General features: G+C 37.0%; 1 protein-coding gene across 4 annotated transcripts in view; it reads left to right on the top strand.

Moving 5' to 3' along the window:
- Positions 1 to 19,393, top strand: part of CXADR (CXADR cell adhesion molecule) — a 61,620-nt gene that overhangs the window by 41,783 nt on the left and 444 nt on the right. The window contains exon 7 of one of the 4 annotated variants that reach the window (XM_080829883.1): positions 850 to 976. In XM_080829883.1, coding sequence (XP_080686009.1) covers positions 850 to 976 — 127 coding nt within the window. Of the gene's footprint in view, positions 1 to 849; positions 2,364 to 19,393 lie in introns of those variants that run through there. The other 3 variants (XM_080829882.1, XM_080829881.1, XM_080829884.1) reach the window with 3 other exon arrangements.

Raw genomic sequence — 19,393 nt, 5'->3', positions numbered from 1 at the left:
CAGAGAGATCACAAGTAAGCAGAGAGGCAGGCAAAGAGAGAGAGGGAGGGAAGCAGGCTTCCTGCTGAGCAGAGAGCCCGATATGGGACTCGATCCCAGGACCCTGAGATCATGACCCGAGCCGAAGGCAGCGGCTTAACCCACTGAGCCACCCAGGCGCCCCTAAACTAGTAGATCTTAACTAGAAGTGTGCATTGCATTATAGAACTTTAAAAGGATAACATACGACTTAAATAACATCCAGCAAGTAAATTGACATTTGGTAGGTCTGGCTCGGGGTCTGGACACTTGTCTTTTTAAACTGCACCAGGGGTAACTCTGGTGTATATTCTTTGTCATTGCTTGGTGTGAAAATTCTCATGCGTAAATTCTGAGTTTTTGTAAATTTGAATCTGCTAAGTTTTCAGCTAAGGTCTTAGAGAAGTAATTTCCATAACAAAAAAAAATTTTTTTTGGTAGAAATATTTCTATAGATGTTAATGCCTTATCCACTATAATGTGTTGGCGTGTTGGCCGACTATAACTATAGATTGTCTTATCAGTGATAGTAGAGTATGAAGAAATTTAAGTTTGTTCCTTATAGGACAGCATTATAGAATCAAATTTTTTTATAACTTACATTTTATTATGTATGAAGGAATACACTCTGTAAATAATAGATTTGGGACGAATACACAGTTCATAACATTGTACCTTATTGCAATTGCTTTTTTGTATGTCATGCACACTTTTATATACACGATACTTAAGAGGATCTTTCTTCACCCATATCCATTTTTCATAGCTTACATAATTGTGGGTTTTTAGAAACTTGTTCTTTGAACTTGTGTTGGGATCTTCGCTTTCTAGGGAAGATGTGCCTCCTCCAAAGAGCCGTGCATCCACCGCTCGGAGCTACATTGGCAGCAATCACTCATCCCTGGGCTCCATGTCTCCTTCCAACATGGAAGGGTATGCCAAGACTCAGTATAACCAGGTACCAAGTGAAGACTTCGAACGTACTCCTCAGAGCCCGACTCTCCCACCTGCTAAGGTAGCTGCCCCTAATCTAAGTAGGATGGGAGCGGTGCCTGTGATGATTCCAGCACAGAGCAAGGACGGGTCCATAGTGTAGAGCCTCTGCACTTCCATCTGTGCTTTCCAGGTTTCTTTTCTCCTCTTCGGGTAGGAAGACTGTTCCGTTCTAAATTCTGCTACCGGCCTCAACATGTATCAAGAACTTAACCAGAACCTGAAAATTATGCTTTAAAAAGTTTTGTTTGGTTACTGAAATAGTAAAGTTGAATTGAAGTCACTAAAGACAGATTCACCAACTGAAAAATATTTCCTTTAAGAGATTAATTTGATAGATTTCTAAATATCAACACTTAAAAGATATAGCACTTTGAATATGAAATCCTAGGTGAAGAAATTGGTGAACTTACATGCCACCCTAAGTTGATGCTTGAATCATGTGCAAGTGGTACTTCCTATTTTCTACCATTTATTTTTAGGTTGCTTTTCTCAATTAATTTGTGATTTGGTATCCCCATCAAATTGGTAAAGAAACATTCATGGCAGAAATACTTAAGACACATCTATGTTTGTTCTTTTTAAAACTTCTTTGGAAGCTCGTTTAAATATGAGTTTGAAACAGCTCTAATAACATAGAGTGATTGTGCCCTCTAGAACACTACAGTTTCTAGAAATTACTAGTTTTACTTCCGAATCATTTATAGACCTTGTCTATAAAATGATTTCTAACTATTTAATTGATAGACTGCTATAGGCAACAAGGACATAGTAAGCTCCTTTACATGCTAAAATAAAGGAGCATCTCTCTGATTCATTTAGAGATACTAGTTAGCGGGGCGGTAGTGAATATGGGTTTTGTTGATGAGTGATCTGATGCCTTGAGGCCTGTGACCGTCTTCAGAACAATGACCAGTCAGAACAAGGATGGAATATTTTGCAGTTCCCAACTAAATACTAGCCCTTGAGGTGATATTTTTCTAATAAGAAAAAATACGACTCATTATTTGACAATTACAGTTTGAAATTCCCCAATCATTGGTTCCAAATTTAAAAACATTTTTTCAGTGTTGGGGGGGGGGTGGATTATGTTGGTGTGGCATAATATATGTTTTAGAAACATGTAATCCTACATTTACCACTTGAATGTGGTTCCTGGAGGTTATTTTCTTCACAGACTCAGAATGATGAAATACATTTTCAGCTAGGAGGTGTCCTCCATCGATTCTGTATTTCGTACTTGGGAGGATGTATAGCTCTTTTATGGCCAACATGTCCTTGTGTAGTTGCAGAAAATCAAGGTGAGCTTTGAAAAGAGTGAGTCTTAGTTTTGTGAAAGTGATTTATTCTTTAAAAAAAAAAAAAAAAAAAGGAGAGAGAGAAATGAAAGGAAAAGGAGTAAAAGGTATACTCCGAACTGCCAAATGTGTTAAATACTATTGTAGTAGAAGAAAGTGAGTTTATTGTATTTCCCTTAAGATTGTGAGGGAGTGTGGATATAGTAAAATGAGCCAACAGTTTCTTTATAGTAAATAAGGTTTGCAATAAATTATTTCACTAGCTCTAAAACCTTTTCCCTAGATTTTGATAGGGAGTCGGTTTCTGTTGATCTCTTCGGGTGCTGTGGTGGTAAATGCTACATTATAAATTAATGTTCGTATGAATTTGAGATTAGGCAGAGTATTGTGTATACTTTTTAATGCTGAACTTAAGCTGAATGTCTGTGTAATGGATTAGTGTATAGTTTTATATATTTGGAAGCATTTTTTAGTAGGTTTTTAACCCTATATAATATTGCTTTTATACTTGCGTTAACATTTTCATCTGTGCCTTTGGGTAATTTTAATTTTTATTATGAATTTCTGGTGCCTATGAGCTAGCTATCACCTGAAAGGTGCTTAGAGGTGAAGGTACTGTTAAAAACACATCACTGTGACACCTTTCTCTTTTCATACTTTGAATCTTGCCTCCTCTTCCCTCTTCTTTTTGGGTGCAACTTAACCGATTGTGTTATTCATAAAGATTCTAAAATTTCAACATCCCCAGCACTCTTTGACTGTGTATGATTTTGTAAAAGTAGCTATTTTTGAATGCCAGATGTTTGGCCTGTTTTATATAATAAAATTTATAAGATAGTGTAAGAATAAATAACAGATCACAGACTTGGATAATAAAAGCATTTGGTCCTTCCCATCCCCAGTTTTCATACAGTGAAGATTACTCTGTCAATCTAAGTAGGAACTACGGTAAAAGGTGGACATGTCTGCCTCTCTAGGATGTGGCTCTGAGTAATCAGACTCTCCCAGAAGTGCTTTCAGGTCCACGCCGCTTACAGCCTGAGAACAGAGCTCGTAAAACGTCACTTGTGTGACCTGAGAAGACCGGCTAGGTAGGATTAAGTTTCGAGGACAGAGTTCAGTTTTAGACTTACTTCTCCAGCTGTTCTCATTGTAAATTTCAGTTGATCCAAAAGTCAGATCAGTCAGGTACTGATAACTTCCCGAATAATTCTCAGCAGTCATTCAGTTGAGCTGGAAGTATTTCTTCTAGAATAACTTAGTAATCATCAAGCAATTCAACCAAAACTGGCTATTTGAAGCATTACCATGAGAAAGCCAAGCCAGGCCACTCCAGAACAGCCCTGCATCTTTGAGGAGAATCCATTTGATTCTGTTTGACACCTGAGACTTGACACCGTCTTTTTGAGTTACACAGGATCATTTGGAAAGAAATGGTACTGGCGAGGATGAGTTCTGTGCTTGGAATATGTAGTTCACTGGTATTCTTTTTCTTATTGGCAGTCTTACCAGTATTCCCCTCTTTGAGAACCTCCCAAATTTCTTATCAATTATACTGATGACCAGTTTATTCAGGCAAATAACTTTCTTTAAATGTGGGCTATCTGCCATGAAGTGGTTACTTTGGAAACACAGTCTGAGTGTGTGTTGGGAGGGGTTAGTTGAAGAAATGCAGTTAGATTATGGATATGAAGAAATACCTGATTTTGTTAAAATGCTAATTTTTAAGATTGAGTTCTGGAAATTTGGAGCAAGTGAAGGGGCAAGTAAACATTTTGATTAAATATAGAAAGAACTCATTGCATGAAGTTGGATATTCAATTCTGTAACGTATGGGTTTCTTAAAATAACTACTCTGTCTTTCTGTGTGCGTGAGGCATGTAAATTTGAAGTTCTATGAATGTTTAAGGTTTTTTCCTAATCTGTTCATCTCCACAGTGTTTAGGGCTGTCAGATGCCTTATTCCAGTATGAACAGAAAAAACAAACATTTTATGTAGTTAATGCTTTGATGTGTCACATAAGGAGTAGTTTGTAGAAAATGTTGGTACAACTTTAACTTTTTAGTGGCTTGTGACATTATATATATGTATATATATCTTCATGAAATTCTTGTGTTTGGTAGTATAAATGTTCTGGGCAAGTTTTAATATATCAGATGCCTTTAGATAGTCTTGCAATAGAGGCAACACATTCTGCAGGTAGAGTTTTTATTCGTTTACCTATTTTGACACTAAAAAAGGTCCATAACTGAGCACAAATTCTACAATGTTACAGAAGTAAGGAAAAATAATGAATAAACTTGTAAATTGTGGTTCTGTTTATCTTATATATGGTGACATCACTAAATAATTTCTTCATCTAATCTCTTACTATTATTTAAAATCAAGCTTTTAAAAAATACCCTATTTTTAAATTTTAAAAGTATGGTGAATATCAGTTGGATTTGGTTGTGAACACTAAAAGCTCCAGTCAAGGAAGAACTCTGGGTTTTCTGCTGACTTAATGATGTAAGTGTTAAGAGAACCACAATTTATTCACTTATTCTCATTCCTAACTGTGAACTTTTGTGATAAATACACTTGTACTACTGAGAAAAAATATTTTGACACTTGACATATGCAAGTAGAGAATTGATAAGTGTCAGTTTCAAAAATGATTTTGTATTTAAAGTTTCTGGCTTACATATCCAATGGTGCAGATTTTGAAATTTGTAAGAACAAAATTTGTTTTAAAAAAACGAAAAACTTGCTCTAGTTTTGTGACCTTGTGTACTTTTGAAATAAAATCAAGAAAGCAGTTTTCTGCCTCATGGTGTGGCTTTATTGTGCCTTTTTAAAAATGTCTACTTTATAAAACTTTAGTGTGCTATTCCTCAGGGTTTCCTTTTTTCTCCCCTCCTTGCATCCTTTTAAACAGAATAAAGATCAAACTGTCAAACATCAATGAAAACATGTCAGACATTCTTATATTTCCCCACTCCTGTGCATTTATGTGACACCAAATAACATAGTATCTGGGGTTGAAGCCTCCACAAAGTTGTGTGATCTGTTCACAATTTATAGCGTTAACTCAAATTTGAGTTCTTGAAGAGTAGCCTTGAATGCATAAATATCTAGTTGTGGTTTCAAGTTTTCTTGCTGATTCTAAACAATGATTTCAGAAAAGAAAACAATGAGGTCTAATACTTTTGTAAGAAGACATTTTTAGGGGTGTTTTGTTACAATAGAGTTTTTCAGGGTTAGCACCTTTAGAGCCTTTGGGCTAGATAGTCCTTTATTGTGAAGGACTGTCCTTTGCCCTGTAGCATGTTGAGTAGTAGGCCTGGCCTCTTTCTTCCTCCCCGAGATTCGACAGTCAAAAATGTCTCCAAACATTGCCACGTATTCATCGGGGTGGAGGGCAAAATTGCTCCAGTTGAGAACCCCTGGTTTATACTGAGGTAAAATTTTCTCCCCAGAGATTAAGAGGATAGGCCTTGTCATCAGACTTGTCTAAATTCTGCTTATGACTAAGTGCTTTCCTTAGCTTCACTTTCCTGGTGTTCGAAATGGGGATAAAAATACTACATCCTGGGGGATGCTGGATGGTTCTACGAGTGAAACTACCAAGTAAAATTTAGTGCCTTTAATTTAGACCATATTTTAACCCTGTAGCTCTAAAGGCCAGATCATATTTCTGGTTAATTAAGTACCAGATGGCAAAACTGATGAAATTGAGATAAGATTGAATATAAAATAATTTGTTTTTAGATAAAAATGGTCTAGCTTTAAGCCTGAAGTATAATCGAATGTAATTTCTAAATGTAATAAAGGCAACAGTGAAAAGATCATGAAGCCAATCCTGGGAACTCAGATCAGTTTTTCATGCTGGTGTTTCTGAAATCGAAATCAAGTGTGATGTGTTGTTTTGTTACTTAAGTGATTTTTCTAAATTTGATAACTATTTATAGAAAAAGTTGTTGCAGGAAAAAACAAAAAAAAACCTCTAGAGTGATTGAAGAACCAAGAAGTAAATTTCAGGAAAAGGTCCTTGATGCATCAGTTTGCTTCTCGTTCTACTAGTGAGCTGTGAAAATTCTAACTAATGGAGAATGAGAAAGGGGGGAGAAGGTGCAGGAAATTAGAAGCAAAAACCAATCCTCTTGACCTGATACAAAAGATCTTTCCAGGTCCATTCCATGTCTCCGTGTTTTATTTTCTCCATGCCCTCAGGTGTGCCTTTCCGGTAGCCGTGCTCGATAGCTAAGGGGCCAGTTTCATACCTTCGTGAGTGTGTAATTTGTTAAGCCAGAGAACAGCCCCACCTTGCTTACCTGCCCTGCAAGTGTAAGTTCAGTCATTTTTCCTGATTTCCACCCCTACCCCTCACTTATAAATTAGGGGTGCATCTGGGCCCTCAACATCCCCAGTAAAGTCTTTTAGGGCCCAAATCCTTTGCATTCCATTTGTTTAACCTGCTTAATATGCCCTTTTACAAGTTTGAAGTGGATTTACTCCCCTCTATCCTCAGTGCCTAACTCTCACTTGCATACTGCTCAATAAATGTTGAGTGAATTTTTAAAAAGGAAACTGAGCCCTTGGGGCAAGTCTGCATTGATTTCTTATGTCTCCTGCGTTCCACAAGACAGCTTCCCTGGTCGCTTCCAAAAAGACCATGTCTGGAGAGAAAGGTGGAGTGAGTATGTGTGGGGAGAGGAATGTGCACGTGGCTCAAAGAGTTAACTTGCACAGGGGTGCCTGAGTGGCTCTGTTGGTTAAGCGTCAGACTCTTGGTTTTGGCTCAGGTCATGATCTCACAGCTGTCCTGGGATCAAGCCCCGTGTCAGGCTCTATGCTCAGTGCAGAGTGTGCTTCAGATTCTCTCTCCCCACTCCCCTACTCCTCCCACTCTAGGAAATAAATAAAATCTTTAAAAAAAAGTTAACTTGCACAAACACAGAAGGGGGTAACCTGATCGAATAGGAGCAAACCTGGAGAAGTAGAGAAGCATTTTAGAAGGAAACTTATAAAATCCTAATGAGAGATGCTGAGTAGTCTGGAATGAAGTTAGTGACCGTTTTCTCTCCAAGGTTATTTTTATAATTACTTATGGGAACCTCTGAATTGTCAGGAAACCCTTTGCAGGTGACTAGTTTCCATGCTAAGTCATTAATGGTGGTATGGTTTTTTTCTTGGGTTTCACAAACTTCCAGAAATATTGGAGTATGCCTTTAGAGAGGCCAAAAAACTTAGATGCTTATTATCATTGCCTACTTGTGGTATACTAATATTTCTTGGTATCAGAATTCAGGGAGATCTACTTAGATAACTAAGTTACCATTTCTTAGAAGATTTTAATCCCCCCAACCCCCCTTCAAAAAAAGAATGTCAACTCTTCAGGTCTTTTAAAATAGTCCTCTGAAATGGCTAGTCATTTATCATTAATTTATGTGTATGATTGCATTAGTTTGCTAGGACTGCCCATAACAAAGTGGCACAGACTGGGTTAAACAAATTTATTGTCTCACGTCCCGGAGGCTAGATGTCCGAGATTTGGGTGTTGGCAAGATTGACCCCTTTTGCTTTCAGGGGAAGATCTGTCCAGGTCACTGTCCTTAGTTTGTAAGGACAAACTTTGGCTGTCTTCTCTTTGTGTCTCTTTATATCCTTTCCTCTGTGCCCACCCTGTTGACCTGATTTTAACTAACTGTAACTACAAGGATCTATTTCCAAATAAAGTTATATTCTAGAGTGCTGGGGACTAGGACTGCAACCTAGTTTGGGGGGCACACAATTCAACCCACATCAGTAATAATGATTGGAAATTACAAAGAAGAACAAATAAAATAGTGAAAGTGGGCATGGAACACATGCCCAGAGAGTTTCTTTGCTTAATTTTTAGTAGTATAATAAAAATATCAGCACCTAAATAACCATGCCAGCAGTTATTTAATGCTTGTCCGTCTCCCCTCTCACCTCCCCCAGAAGTGTACTATTTCAAATACGTGTACAGATACGTATCTGTATCAAATATGGAGTGACCATATGTGCTGTTAACCTCATATCTTTTTTTTTTTTTTTTTTTTGGTCAAGGGAAAAAGTAGTTACGGATTTGGCTTTTCTTACGAATCTTGCTGGCAAGATGAAACTCTTTTTCTGGGGAAATAGTTTTTAACCTCAGGAAGACGTGAGGAGGTGATATGGACCACTTTGGCAGGGGACCGGGCGGGGGGTGGGGTGTGGAGAATCTACGTTATTGTGGAAGCAGATTCATGGTCGTGGCTCTACACTCACCCATGATCCAGATAAGAGTTGATTAAAACTCTTCATTTCTAGGTGAATTTTCTTAAAGCATTTTGGCTCACTCTCTTGCTCAAAAGCTTTCCTGGACAACCTCTAACTTAAAAGTTCGAACTCCAGCCTGATCTTAGACTTTCACAACTGGTCTTCCACTGCCATACTTCTGTGTTTACACTTGCATACACATGTTTTGATTTTAAATAAAGTTTTATATGAATTTTTATTTTTTAATTTTTTTTAAGATTTTATTTATTTGACAGAGTCAGAGATAGCAAGAGAGAGAGAGCAGGAACAGGGAGGAGAGGAAGAAGCAGACTCCCCACTGAGCAGGGAGCCCCACATGGGGCTCTTGATCCCAGGACCCTGAGATCTTGACGTGAGCTGAAGGCAGCCGCCCAACCAGCTGCCCAGGTGCCCCTATATGAAATTTTTAATTTAACAGATCCTCTCAGATTATTCTGCCTCTCTTTATCTTTTGTGTATCTACCTAGAACCCTGGAACCTACCTAGAACCTAGGTCTACTTAGAACCCTAGGTCTTCAAAACTATACGATGCATCATAGTGATACACTGTAACTTAATCAGTCTCCAACTGAGGACCATTTAAATCGATACCATCCTTTTGATATAAGGAATAAAATCATAAGCAGTATATTTGTATATGCATTGTTTTGCATGTATGATTCTATCCTTAAGGTAAATGTCTAGAGGAGGAGATGCTGAGTAACAAATATTCTGTTCGCTATTACTAAAATACCTTCTTGTTACAGGAGCTTATGCTTGCAACAAATGAGAGTGCTTATCTTGGCCCAAATCTTCACTCATACTCTTAATCTAATTTTTTGATCTTCCCGCTTTCTGAGAAGAAAATTATCTCATGGTTTAAAATTTTATTTCTATTTATTCACTTGATTATCTTTTCCTATGTTTAAAAGACCTCTGTACTTCGGAGAACTGTGTTCATATGCTTTGCTTATTTTTCTTTTGTATTATTTTGCTAATTTGGCAGAGTTCTTAAATATTAAGTATTAATAAAATTAGTCCTTGGTGATATGATTTTTTGGGGGCGGGGGCCAGGTTACCCTTTCTCTTTCACTCTGTTTATGGTCTTACCCTTTTCTGATCATGTAATCCTAACCCTTCCTAAACCATCCTCCCTGAACCATTCTCCTGGTTCAACCTGACTTCTCCCTAAGCTGAGGGTCACTTGTCTTTCCACGTTTATCTCCTCTCCTTAAGCAGATGTCAGGCCTTTCAGAGGTGGAACATCTTTACATCCAAATGATCAACACATAGATTCTCGGTAATCTCTGTTGATGAGGATAATTACAGCAGCTCTGGGTGTGTTCGCATCAAGTCATTGCCACACATACTCCATCACAGTGTGTTTTTTTCTCAGTTTATCTGTGTTTCTTCAAGTTGCTGGTGTTTGGGCTCACAGCAGTTTCATGGAGTCAGCACAAAACTACATTCATGAAGAAATTAAGTTATCTGGCACTTGGAAAGAAGAGTTGTCTAGGCCCTGGGTTAGGTCAGCTGTCACACACTATTCCAAGATGAATGTTGGCTACTGGCACTGTGCTCTTTTAATGTTGCTAAGTAGGACATTTTCCCTCTCACGTAGTCCCAGAACTGTCAACAGTGAGAACATTTCTAGGGAACAGTAGAATGACCTTGCAATTTTCTTTTTAAAGATTTATGTATTCATTTTAGAGAGAGCATGAGGTGGGGAGAGTAAAGGAAGCAGGAACCCTGATGGGGGACTCGACCTCACAACTCTGAGGTCATGACCTGAACAGAAATCAAGAGTCAGACCCTTAACTGACTGAGCCACCCAGGCGCCCCTGACCTGGCAAGTCTAAGAGGAGAGTGTGGTTCTAGAAGATCCCAATGACTGACCCAGAACCTGTTGGAAAAATCACAGTCCTCTGACATTCGGTCTCCACCAGTCTTTCGATCTAACAAGAAGGGGACCTTTTATGTGTTCACAGAAACAAAGAACACAAAGTAAAATAATTACATGGAAAATAATCTACTTTGCCAATTTAAAGATACTATGTGCCATGCCCAGGACAGGGTAGAGATATACACTGTATAGTAGCGAGCAGGGCTGGTAGCATGTTTATGTAGGTTTGATTTAAACTTTTTGCAATATGGGCAAAAGATTTGTGATTTAGTTGAGAAAATTGACATGGCAGTTTGTTTTGTAAAAACAGAACAACCCAAAATATCCATAGGCTATATTATCTAGTTCAGCATTATTTTATGAAAAAACAGATTCAGAAAGGTTTCAATTCCCCCAAGTCACATAGTTAGGAACAAAATCCAGGTCTCCTGACTCCTGGTCTAGTATTTTTCTAAGACCCTCCGATGCTTGGCAGTCTGGGCTCTGTGAGAACCATATGAAAGGAAAGAAAATGGAAGAGGGTGTGTCTCTCTCTCATCCCTCATTGCTCCCAGCAACATCAAGCAGGCAGAAAGCCAGTGTTTGAAAAGAGCAGACTCTGGCCTAACGAGGGCTTTCTGTCCTTTCCTAAACATGGTCACCAGTGCCCAGGGCACACTGAGCATTGACAGATGCACTCTTCTTCCAGACGGAGTGAAGCTCCCGCTGGGGGTTACGACTGGAGCGCGCGCATTGTTCGTACCAAGCCCATTTATGCTAATGTTACATTGCTGATTACATAATTGAAGTAAATTGTACATATCAGCTGTACTAGATGTGGTGGAGACAACTTATTTAAGGAAATGATTCTGTTGGCACATAGCTTCAAACTATGTTTTCTTTCAACTACAGAGAAACTAGACTTTCAATTAGGGTCAGTTTATTATAGATGTAGGTTATAGGAGAAAGAAAACATAACTCCTAGCAATAGACCCATGTATATATTTTTTTAAGATTGTATTTGAGAGAGAGCATGAGTGGGGGGTGGGGCTGGAGAGGTACAGAGGGAGAGGGAGAGGGAGAAGCAGGCTCCGCACTGAGCAGGGAGCCCAATGGGGGGAGGGGGGGAAGGGTGGAGGGATGGGGGGCCCAATTGCAGGACTCTGGGATCATGACCTGAGTGGAAGTCAGATGCTTAACCCACTGAGCCATCCAGGTGCCCAATAGACCCATATTCTAAGAAAAATTCCTAACTACATAAATTTGGTGACAAAGTATATTGATGTATTTTAAACATTTTAAAATATACAAGGGATACACTATTTTTAATGGTTTTCCACTTAAAACTTCTTGATTGGCACTCCTAATTGTGTCAAGGGAGAGAGACTTTGTTGTAAATCTGAATGCCAAATCCCTGTCAGATCCTGTATTTTAACTTTCTGTGTATTCCCTCTCAGATTTCACAGTATCAAGCATCACAAATGGTATCTTCAAAAATTTTTAACTCTTACTCAATATCAGATTTTAAATATAGTCTGTCTTGTCACCGGGAAACATGAAATAGATTTCACTTAGGTGACAAAACTAAATTTCACATTTTTCATGTTCCAGTAATTTTAGACAAATTTCAAAAATTTTAAGTACTTTCATTTTTAATCAGTAAATTTAATTTCACTTCTTTAGTAGAAGTGCTTGATGGATGATTTATAAGATGCAGAAATTTTTTTCTACTGAATTTAGGGAAACAATCACAGGCTTATTACTTATTAACTCTAAAAAATTATCATCTGTCCATTTCCTATATGAATTCAAAAAGTTAGCAGTTCTGGCACATGATCAAATTAAGCTCTGGGCCAAAGGTGGGGGTTGAACTCAGCACCTGGAGGTAAGAGTCACAGGATCCACCAACTGAGCCAGCCAGGTGCCCTTCAACTTGTCCATTTATTCCTAAACTTGAAAGGAATACTCTGCTACACGAAAGCCCACTCCAACAAAGCTGGTATATATTTAGGTATATGACTGAGGACATTTCCAAAAGAGATCTCTAGTTTAACATCTAATGATAAAGATCGGTTGAGTCATATACATGTGAATACCATGAAAACCACTAAAAATCACGTTTTAGAAAAAAAAATAAGAAAATGTTTCACATTTTCAAATTATGTGACCATAAAATGAATATATTTCATAATACAACAGTATTGGAGTATACAAAGTAAAAGCTTTTTTTAAACATCCCCATCTATTAAAATATTAATATTGGTTAACTGTGGGAGGATTATAGGTGATTAATGCTCTTTCTCTGTGCTTTTAGGTATTTTTTTTCTTAAATGTATATTACTTTTGTTAACAGAAAAATAATTCTAATAAAGATATGTATGAATAAGTATGGCATACTTAGAAGTCCCCATTAGCAATGACAATTCTACATGAGGATCCATAGGAAAAGCAGTGGTTTAACTTGAAAAAACTTAAAAACTTTAAAAAAAAACTTTAAAAACTTACAATAATTAAAAAACAAAACTGTAGGCAGTAGGGCTTTTCATGGAAAAGGGAGATGAACTACAAATACAGCCTTCCACTTCTAAGTTGGAAAAGAATATCTGATGCCCTCTTGTGGCCAATAATTTTAATAAGGTAGTTTTTTCTTTTTCATTCAAATCAGTCGAAGAGAATAATACCAAAATGTCTATTCAGTTGCTTTCTAAATGACAAATAATGCTCACATACTATTCTTTTTTTTTTTTTTAATTTTATTTATCAGATAGAGATCACAAGTAGGCAGAGAGGCAGGCAGAGAGAGAGAGAGGAGGAAGCAGGCTCCCTGCCGAGCAGAGAGCACAATGCAGGGCTCGATCCCAGGACCCTGAGATCATGACCTGAGCCAAAGGCAGAGGCTTTAACCCACTGAGCCACCCAGGCACCCCACTCACATACTATTCTTAACAACTTAGTCTATTTTCCCAACATGTGTCCTGGAGTTATACTACCACAATTTGAAGCCCTGATAATTTAGGTCACCTGGGGCAACATACTTGAATACTCTTAAGACAGTTTCCTCATGTGTAAGATGAGAATAGTAAAACATACATAGGTTTATCTTAGAATGGACTGGTAGTACCTGTCAGACAATAGGGTGAACATCTTCCCACGAGTAGACACAAATCATTCTCTTACTGGTCTCATGTTCTTACATAGTATGAATGAACTATCATCTTTTATTATGGTAAATGCTGCTTGCTGCATCAATTGTACATTTTTATACATTTGCAAAAGTATTTCCATAGGTTATCTTCTAGGTATGTAGAGTTTGAATTATGGGGTTAAGAGAATATATGCATTAAAAAACATTGACAGTATCAAATTGTCTTCTACAAAGAATGCAAACCACAGTCTTTTCTGTTTTTGTCAACGTGTTAGCCAAAAAATGGTATTTCATGGATTCAACTTGTGTTTCCCTTGTCATTAGTGTGCCATTAGCACATTTTCTGTTTTTAGCCATTTGCATCTCTTTATACTTATTTAGCTCTGCTAAATAATTATATGTAAGGGCACCTGAGTGGCTCAGTTGGTTGGATGACTTTGGCTCAGGTCATGATCCTGGAGCCGCGGGATCAAGTCCCGCATCGGGCTCCCTGCTCACAGGGAGTCTGCTTTTCCCTCTGACCTTCCCCTTCTCATGCTCTCTCTCTCTCATTCTCTCCCTCTCAAATAAATAAAATCTTTAAAATTAATTAATTAATTATATGTAGGAGCTTTTCATATTCTCAGAATAGTAATTCATTTTCTTTTAAACATGCTGTAGGGGCGCCTGGGTGGCTCAGTGGGTTAAGCCTCTGCCTTCGGCTCAGGTCATGATTCCAGGGTCCTGGGATAAAGCCCCGCATCGCATTGGGCTCTCTGCTTAGCAGGGAGCCTGCTTCCCACCCCACCCCCCGCCTCCTGCCTCTGCCTACTTGTGATCTCTCTCTCTGTCAAATAAATAAATAAAATCTTTAAAAATATAAAGAAAAATAAACATGCTATGGAAATTTTCTCTTTGGAGTTACTTTTAGTTTTATGATGCCTTTTATATGCAGCTTACTTTTTAATTCCAAACCACCAACATTCCTGTTAAAATTGGGGAAAGTTTCATAAGCTAAAATTAGTAAATATCTCCCTTTATATTTTATATTACTACTTTTACAGTTTCATAATTAACATTTTATCTTTAACCTATCTGGAATGTATTTTTATAGCTTAGGGTAGGAATTTAGTTTTTAAAAAATGCATACATACAGGGGTGTCTGGCTGGCTCAGTCAGAGAAACATGTGACTCTTGATCCTGGGTTGTGAGTTTGAGCCTGGGTGTAGAGATTATTTAAAAAAAAAAACAACTTTGGGGTGCCTGGGTGGCTCAGTTAAGCCTCTGCCTTCAGCTCAGGTCCTGATCCCAGGGTCCTGGGATCTAGCCCTGTGTCCGGCTCCCTGCTCCACCATGAGTCTGCTTGTTCCTCGCCCTCTGCCCTGCTCATGTTCTCTCTCTCTCAAATAAATAAAATCTTAAAAAAAAAAAAAATAGAAAACTTTGACTTAAAAAAAATTTTTTAAATGCATAGCCAAATAATTCACTATTAATTTTGTATTAGTGAATTATTTTCAATTTGAAAAGTCACATTCACCATATATTAAACTTTTGTTCCTGGTTGTGCTCTTCTAATTGTTTCACTGTTTTCAGTCTTATGTTATACTTTTGAGTATATATTGAGAAATCATGTAAAAGGGAAAATTGAATACTCCCTGTCCATTGTTCTTTAAAAAAAATAATTCTTGGCTATTTTTGAAAATTATTCTTCCATGTAAACTTAAAATCAGGGTTTCATGTTTGATGACAATTTTATCAGACTTTTAATTATGATTTATATTGACTTTACATATTAACTTGAAAAGTGAAGTTTCCATAACGTTGAGTCAATTTAGAAATACAGCATATTCTTCTTGTTGGTTTTCTTTTTGTAAATTTTTATAATTTCTTCTCCATTTGACTGACTCACTCCTTTCTGTTGTTAATTTCGAGGTATTTAGTACTGTTTCTTAATTATAGAGGTTCTCTCCAACAAAGCAGTATTTTAAATTTTTCTTATGGAATTAGTATTAGTTACATATAACTGGGAACAGTGGAGGAAAAGTATATAAAACTACCACTCTATTACAAGCATTTATTATTTTGGAATATTTCCAAAATAGATGCAGTATGATCAACAAACAAAATTTTTAACCACACTGCAATCCTTTAATTCAGAAATTTAATAGACTGCCCATGAAACATACATGCAATTTGGTTATCAATATTTGTATTTGCTAAAAATATATCCACCAAACTTGTCTTAAATTAAGTACTCATAAAAAATGTTTTGTCTCTCTGCCTCTCTAGTTACAAAGTAATAATGCTCAGTATAAAGCCTTTTTTTTTTTTTAAGATTTTATTTATTTTATTTGACAGACAGAGACCACAAGTAGGCAGAGAGGCCGGCAGAGAGAAGGGGAAGCAAGCTCCCTGCTGAGCAGAGAGCCCAGTGCGGGACCCATCCCAGGACCCCGGAATCATTACCTGAGCCAAAGGCAGAGGCTTTAACCCACTGAGCCAGCCCGGCGCCCTCAGTATAAAAGTCTAAAGACTGAAATGTACAACCTAGAAAAATAAAGTTCTCTGTATCTGACCCTTTGCCCTGCCTCTGAGATCACTAGCTACTGTCAATTTGGTATTTTTTTCTAGATAGTTTTTGGCATCATAGAACTATTTTTCTTCTCCAACTTGCAGTTATTTCCCATTTTCAACATTTTATTTTCTGTCATTACAATTTTTTTAATAGCTACATGGTATTTTCCACAGTATTTTCTTGAATAGATGTTCAGATTTTACTTAACTGTTTACTTGTTGGCTGCTTGGAGTTTCATTGTTTTGGCTACTCAAAATTTTGCAATAAATACTTTTACATAAGTAATGGCCCCCTTGTTTGAGTATTTCTGAAGACAGATTCCTAGAAGTACAGTTTCTTGGTCAAAAGATACGCACATTTACATTTTTAACTGCCCTTCAAAAATGGTGGCACTTAAAAGGCAAGTTATGGATGTCTACATCATAATCCTTGGCATTTTCAAAGCCTGTGAAATTTAAGCAAGGCTCCAATTAGTAACTTATGGGAGCATTTCTGTAACAAGTCACTCCTTTGAGGGTAAAAACAATGAAGTTTAGCACTTCTATCTGTGCTGATCATGTGCTTTAAGGAAAAACATGAAACCACCCTAATTGCAGTGGTGTATTTGCTACAAGTACTAATGGTGAATTTGCTTCTGACAAGGATTAGAGGGGTTTTCATGTCATTCCTTATGTTATCCTTTAAATTATGTCAAAGAACAAAGGAATCTGGAAGGTGCCTAATGCTATAAATTGGGAGACAGACCATACTTTCTGTGGTGAATAAAGTGTGTACATTTTTAACAGGAATCATCTAAGCCTTTTCTTGAATTAGTGCTTGCATAACAACATCCCAGTATAATAAGCCGATGCTCCATCAGTAATGTAGGGATATTGTTTCCCTTCAGACCTCGGAATATATTACTGCCTTTCACAACTGGAATACAGACTCCAGAGAGTATTATGAGAACCCTGAAGTCCACGTTAACTCACCAAATACTTGATAACTAAAAGAAATTAAAGCCTGTGATAAACTTGGGCCTTAATAATACCATTACTTCTCTATGTGCGATCTTTCCCCTGGATCTGTCGTTGGTACAGTTTGCTTTGTCATCTCAGTCCTGTCGAGTGCACTGTATTTCCTATTGCAGTTTGATTTATAGTTCAAGCAAATAAAATGTTATTAGTCCCTTTTCAGAAACATCTGAATAGTTTGTAAAAAGAACTTTGTCAAGGCTTTATTGTTAATCAGCATGTATTTTAATGTCTTGTATCCTCACTTGCTTAATCAAATCTTTGCATGTTACTCTTTTTCAAACCTTGGTTTGATACTAAAACTTCTCACAGTATAAGTAATGAACTGAACCAACGTACCATCAACCATGGGCTTTATAAAACCCAGGTTGGTTTGAGTCAAGATTTCATTTCTAGCTTTCTGTTGTCTTGGTCATTTTTAAACTCCTCTGAAAGTCCTTACCTAAATTGGGGCAATAATGGTACCTACCTCATGGGGTTATGAGGATTAAATAAGTTATTGGCACATAGATGTGAAAATTTTTATAACTTATTTAACATTACCTGTAAAATGGAGAGAATGGCTGTTCTGGCAAAGGAAATGTAAACACATGATAGTGTTTAAGTTTTGCTTCTTTCCAATCATCAAATAAGAAATCACTTTCAGTAATAGTTGAGTAGAAATCAGCATAAATACTTTATTAATCTTAGATTGAAATCATTAAGTTTGCTTAAAAGTTAAATATATTAAGATAAATATTACACTGAAAAACTGAAAATAAGCACTTTAGTATTGATATGGTAGAACTTACCAAAAGAATTTGTATTTTCTAACTATTAAAATTTTCATGTCCAAATTTAATCTCTGAATTCAGAGCTTTGTAGTTATACTACAAATATAAGATGGAGAATTAAAACAAATTATCATCATTCAGTCACAAATCAGTTCTGTTTGAAACAGCCTGAAAAGGAACCTGAAATTATGCAGCAATGTCATTAGAGCAGCCCTACATTGTCTAAGGGAGACAGACTTGGAGTTGTCCTAGAGTCCTAAATACCATTAAGAGTTTGACAAACGGGGCACCTGGGTGGCTCAGTCATTAACCATCTGCCTTTGGCTCAGGTCATGATCCCAGGGTCCTGAGATGGAGCCCCACATTGGGCTCCCTGCTCGGCAGGAAGCCTGCTTCTCCCTCTTCCACTCCCCCTGCTTGTGTTCCCTCTCTCGCTGTGTCTTCCTCTGTCAAATGAATAAATAAAACCTTAAAAAAAAAGTTTGGCAAAATTGTACCCCATGCTTACTAGACTTAAATTTAGGACTGATAGAAAGATGGCTTTTTTCATTAGGAATGGATTAGAAAAGCTGTATCGATGAGTTTTCTTTTGCTTTAAATAACTTTTCTAACAAAGGTGGGAGGCTGGATAGTCAATCAAAGGGCAAAATCTACAGATAATATGTCTAATACACAGTCAAATGCGAAATTAGTCTTTTTTCCAAGGCACTCAGCCATTTAGCTGTCAGCACTACTGAATAAGAGATTTAGGTTTTATAGTAATCAAATGTGGAAAGAAAAATCTGGTTACTAGATGTGTGCCAAAAATACTTCCCTTCTTGACAGTATGGCTATTATGCTTCTAATTTTTCCAACAAGCTTCTAACTACATGAGCAAACTAAAAGAACAAATGCTGACTCCGTGATAAAAATACTTGAAACCTGCCACCTTTACAACTGCACACAATCTGTCATTACACAAAACTCTCAACATGTTAAAAACATTTTCAAACTTAAATAAAACTAATCTTCCTGTGATGCCAGTTACCCCTAGAAAAATATGCTTGTTTGAATAGGCATTCATTATATATTTCAAGAAAAAGGATCATCATGGTTTGAAATATATTAAAAGATACATGTAGTTTATCAAAGATAATATTAAAACTAGAAAAAATAATTAAAACTAGAAAAAAGTCTACCTACTGAGGTTGCAGAATTTAAATTCCACATATTCTCAAACCTTTGGGCTATATGCATCCTTATGATTTGTGCACTTCTCTGGTACTCTATACTTAAATAGAATATATCAGAAAAAATGACAACAGGAATATTTGGAATAGCCAAGGCCTTCTAATGACCTATTAGGGAGCTGTGATTTTTCTGACAAGTCAAGTAACTTATGACTAGAATAAAAATATGGGTAACAGGAAAAAGTATTTATCTTTTTTAAAAAAT

The sequence above is a fragment of the Martes martes genome (genome assembly GCF_963455335.1).
Source record: "Martes martes genome assembly, chromosome: 1".
NCBI classification, from domain to species: domain Eukaryota; kingdom Metazoa; phylum Chordata; class Mammalia; order Carnivora; family Mustelidae; genus Martes; species Martes martes.
The sequence above is the reverse complement of the archived record's forward strand: the minus strand, read 5'-3'. Positions and strand labels throughout refer to the sequence as shown.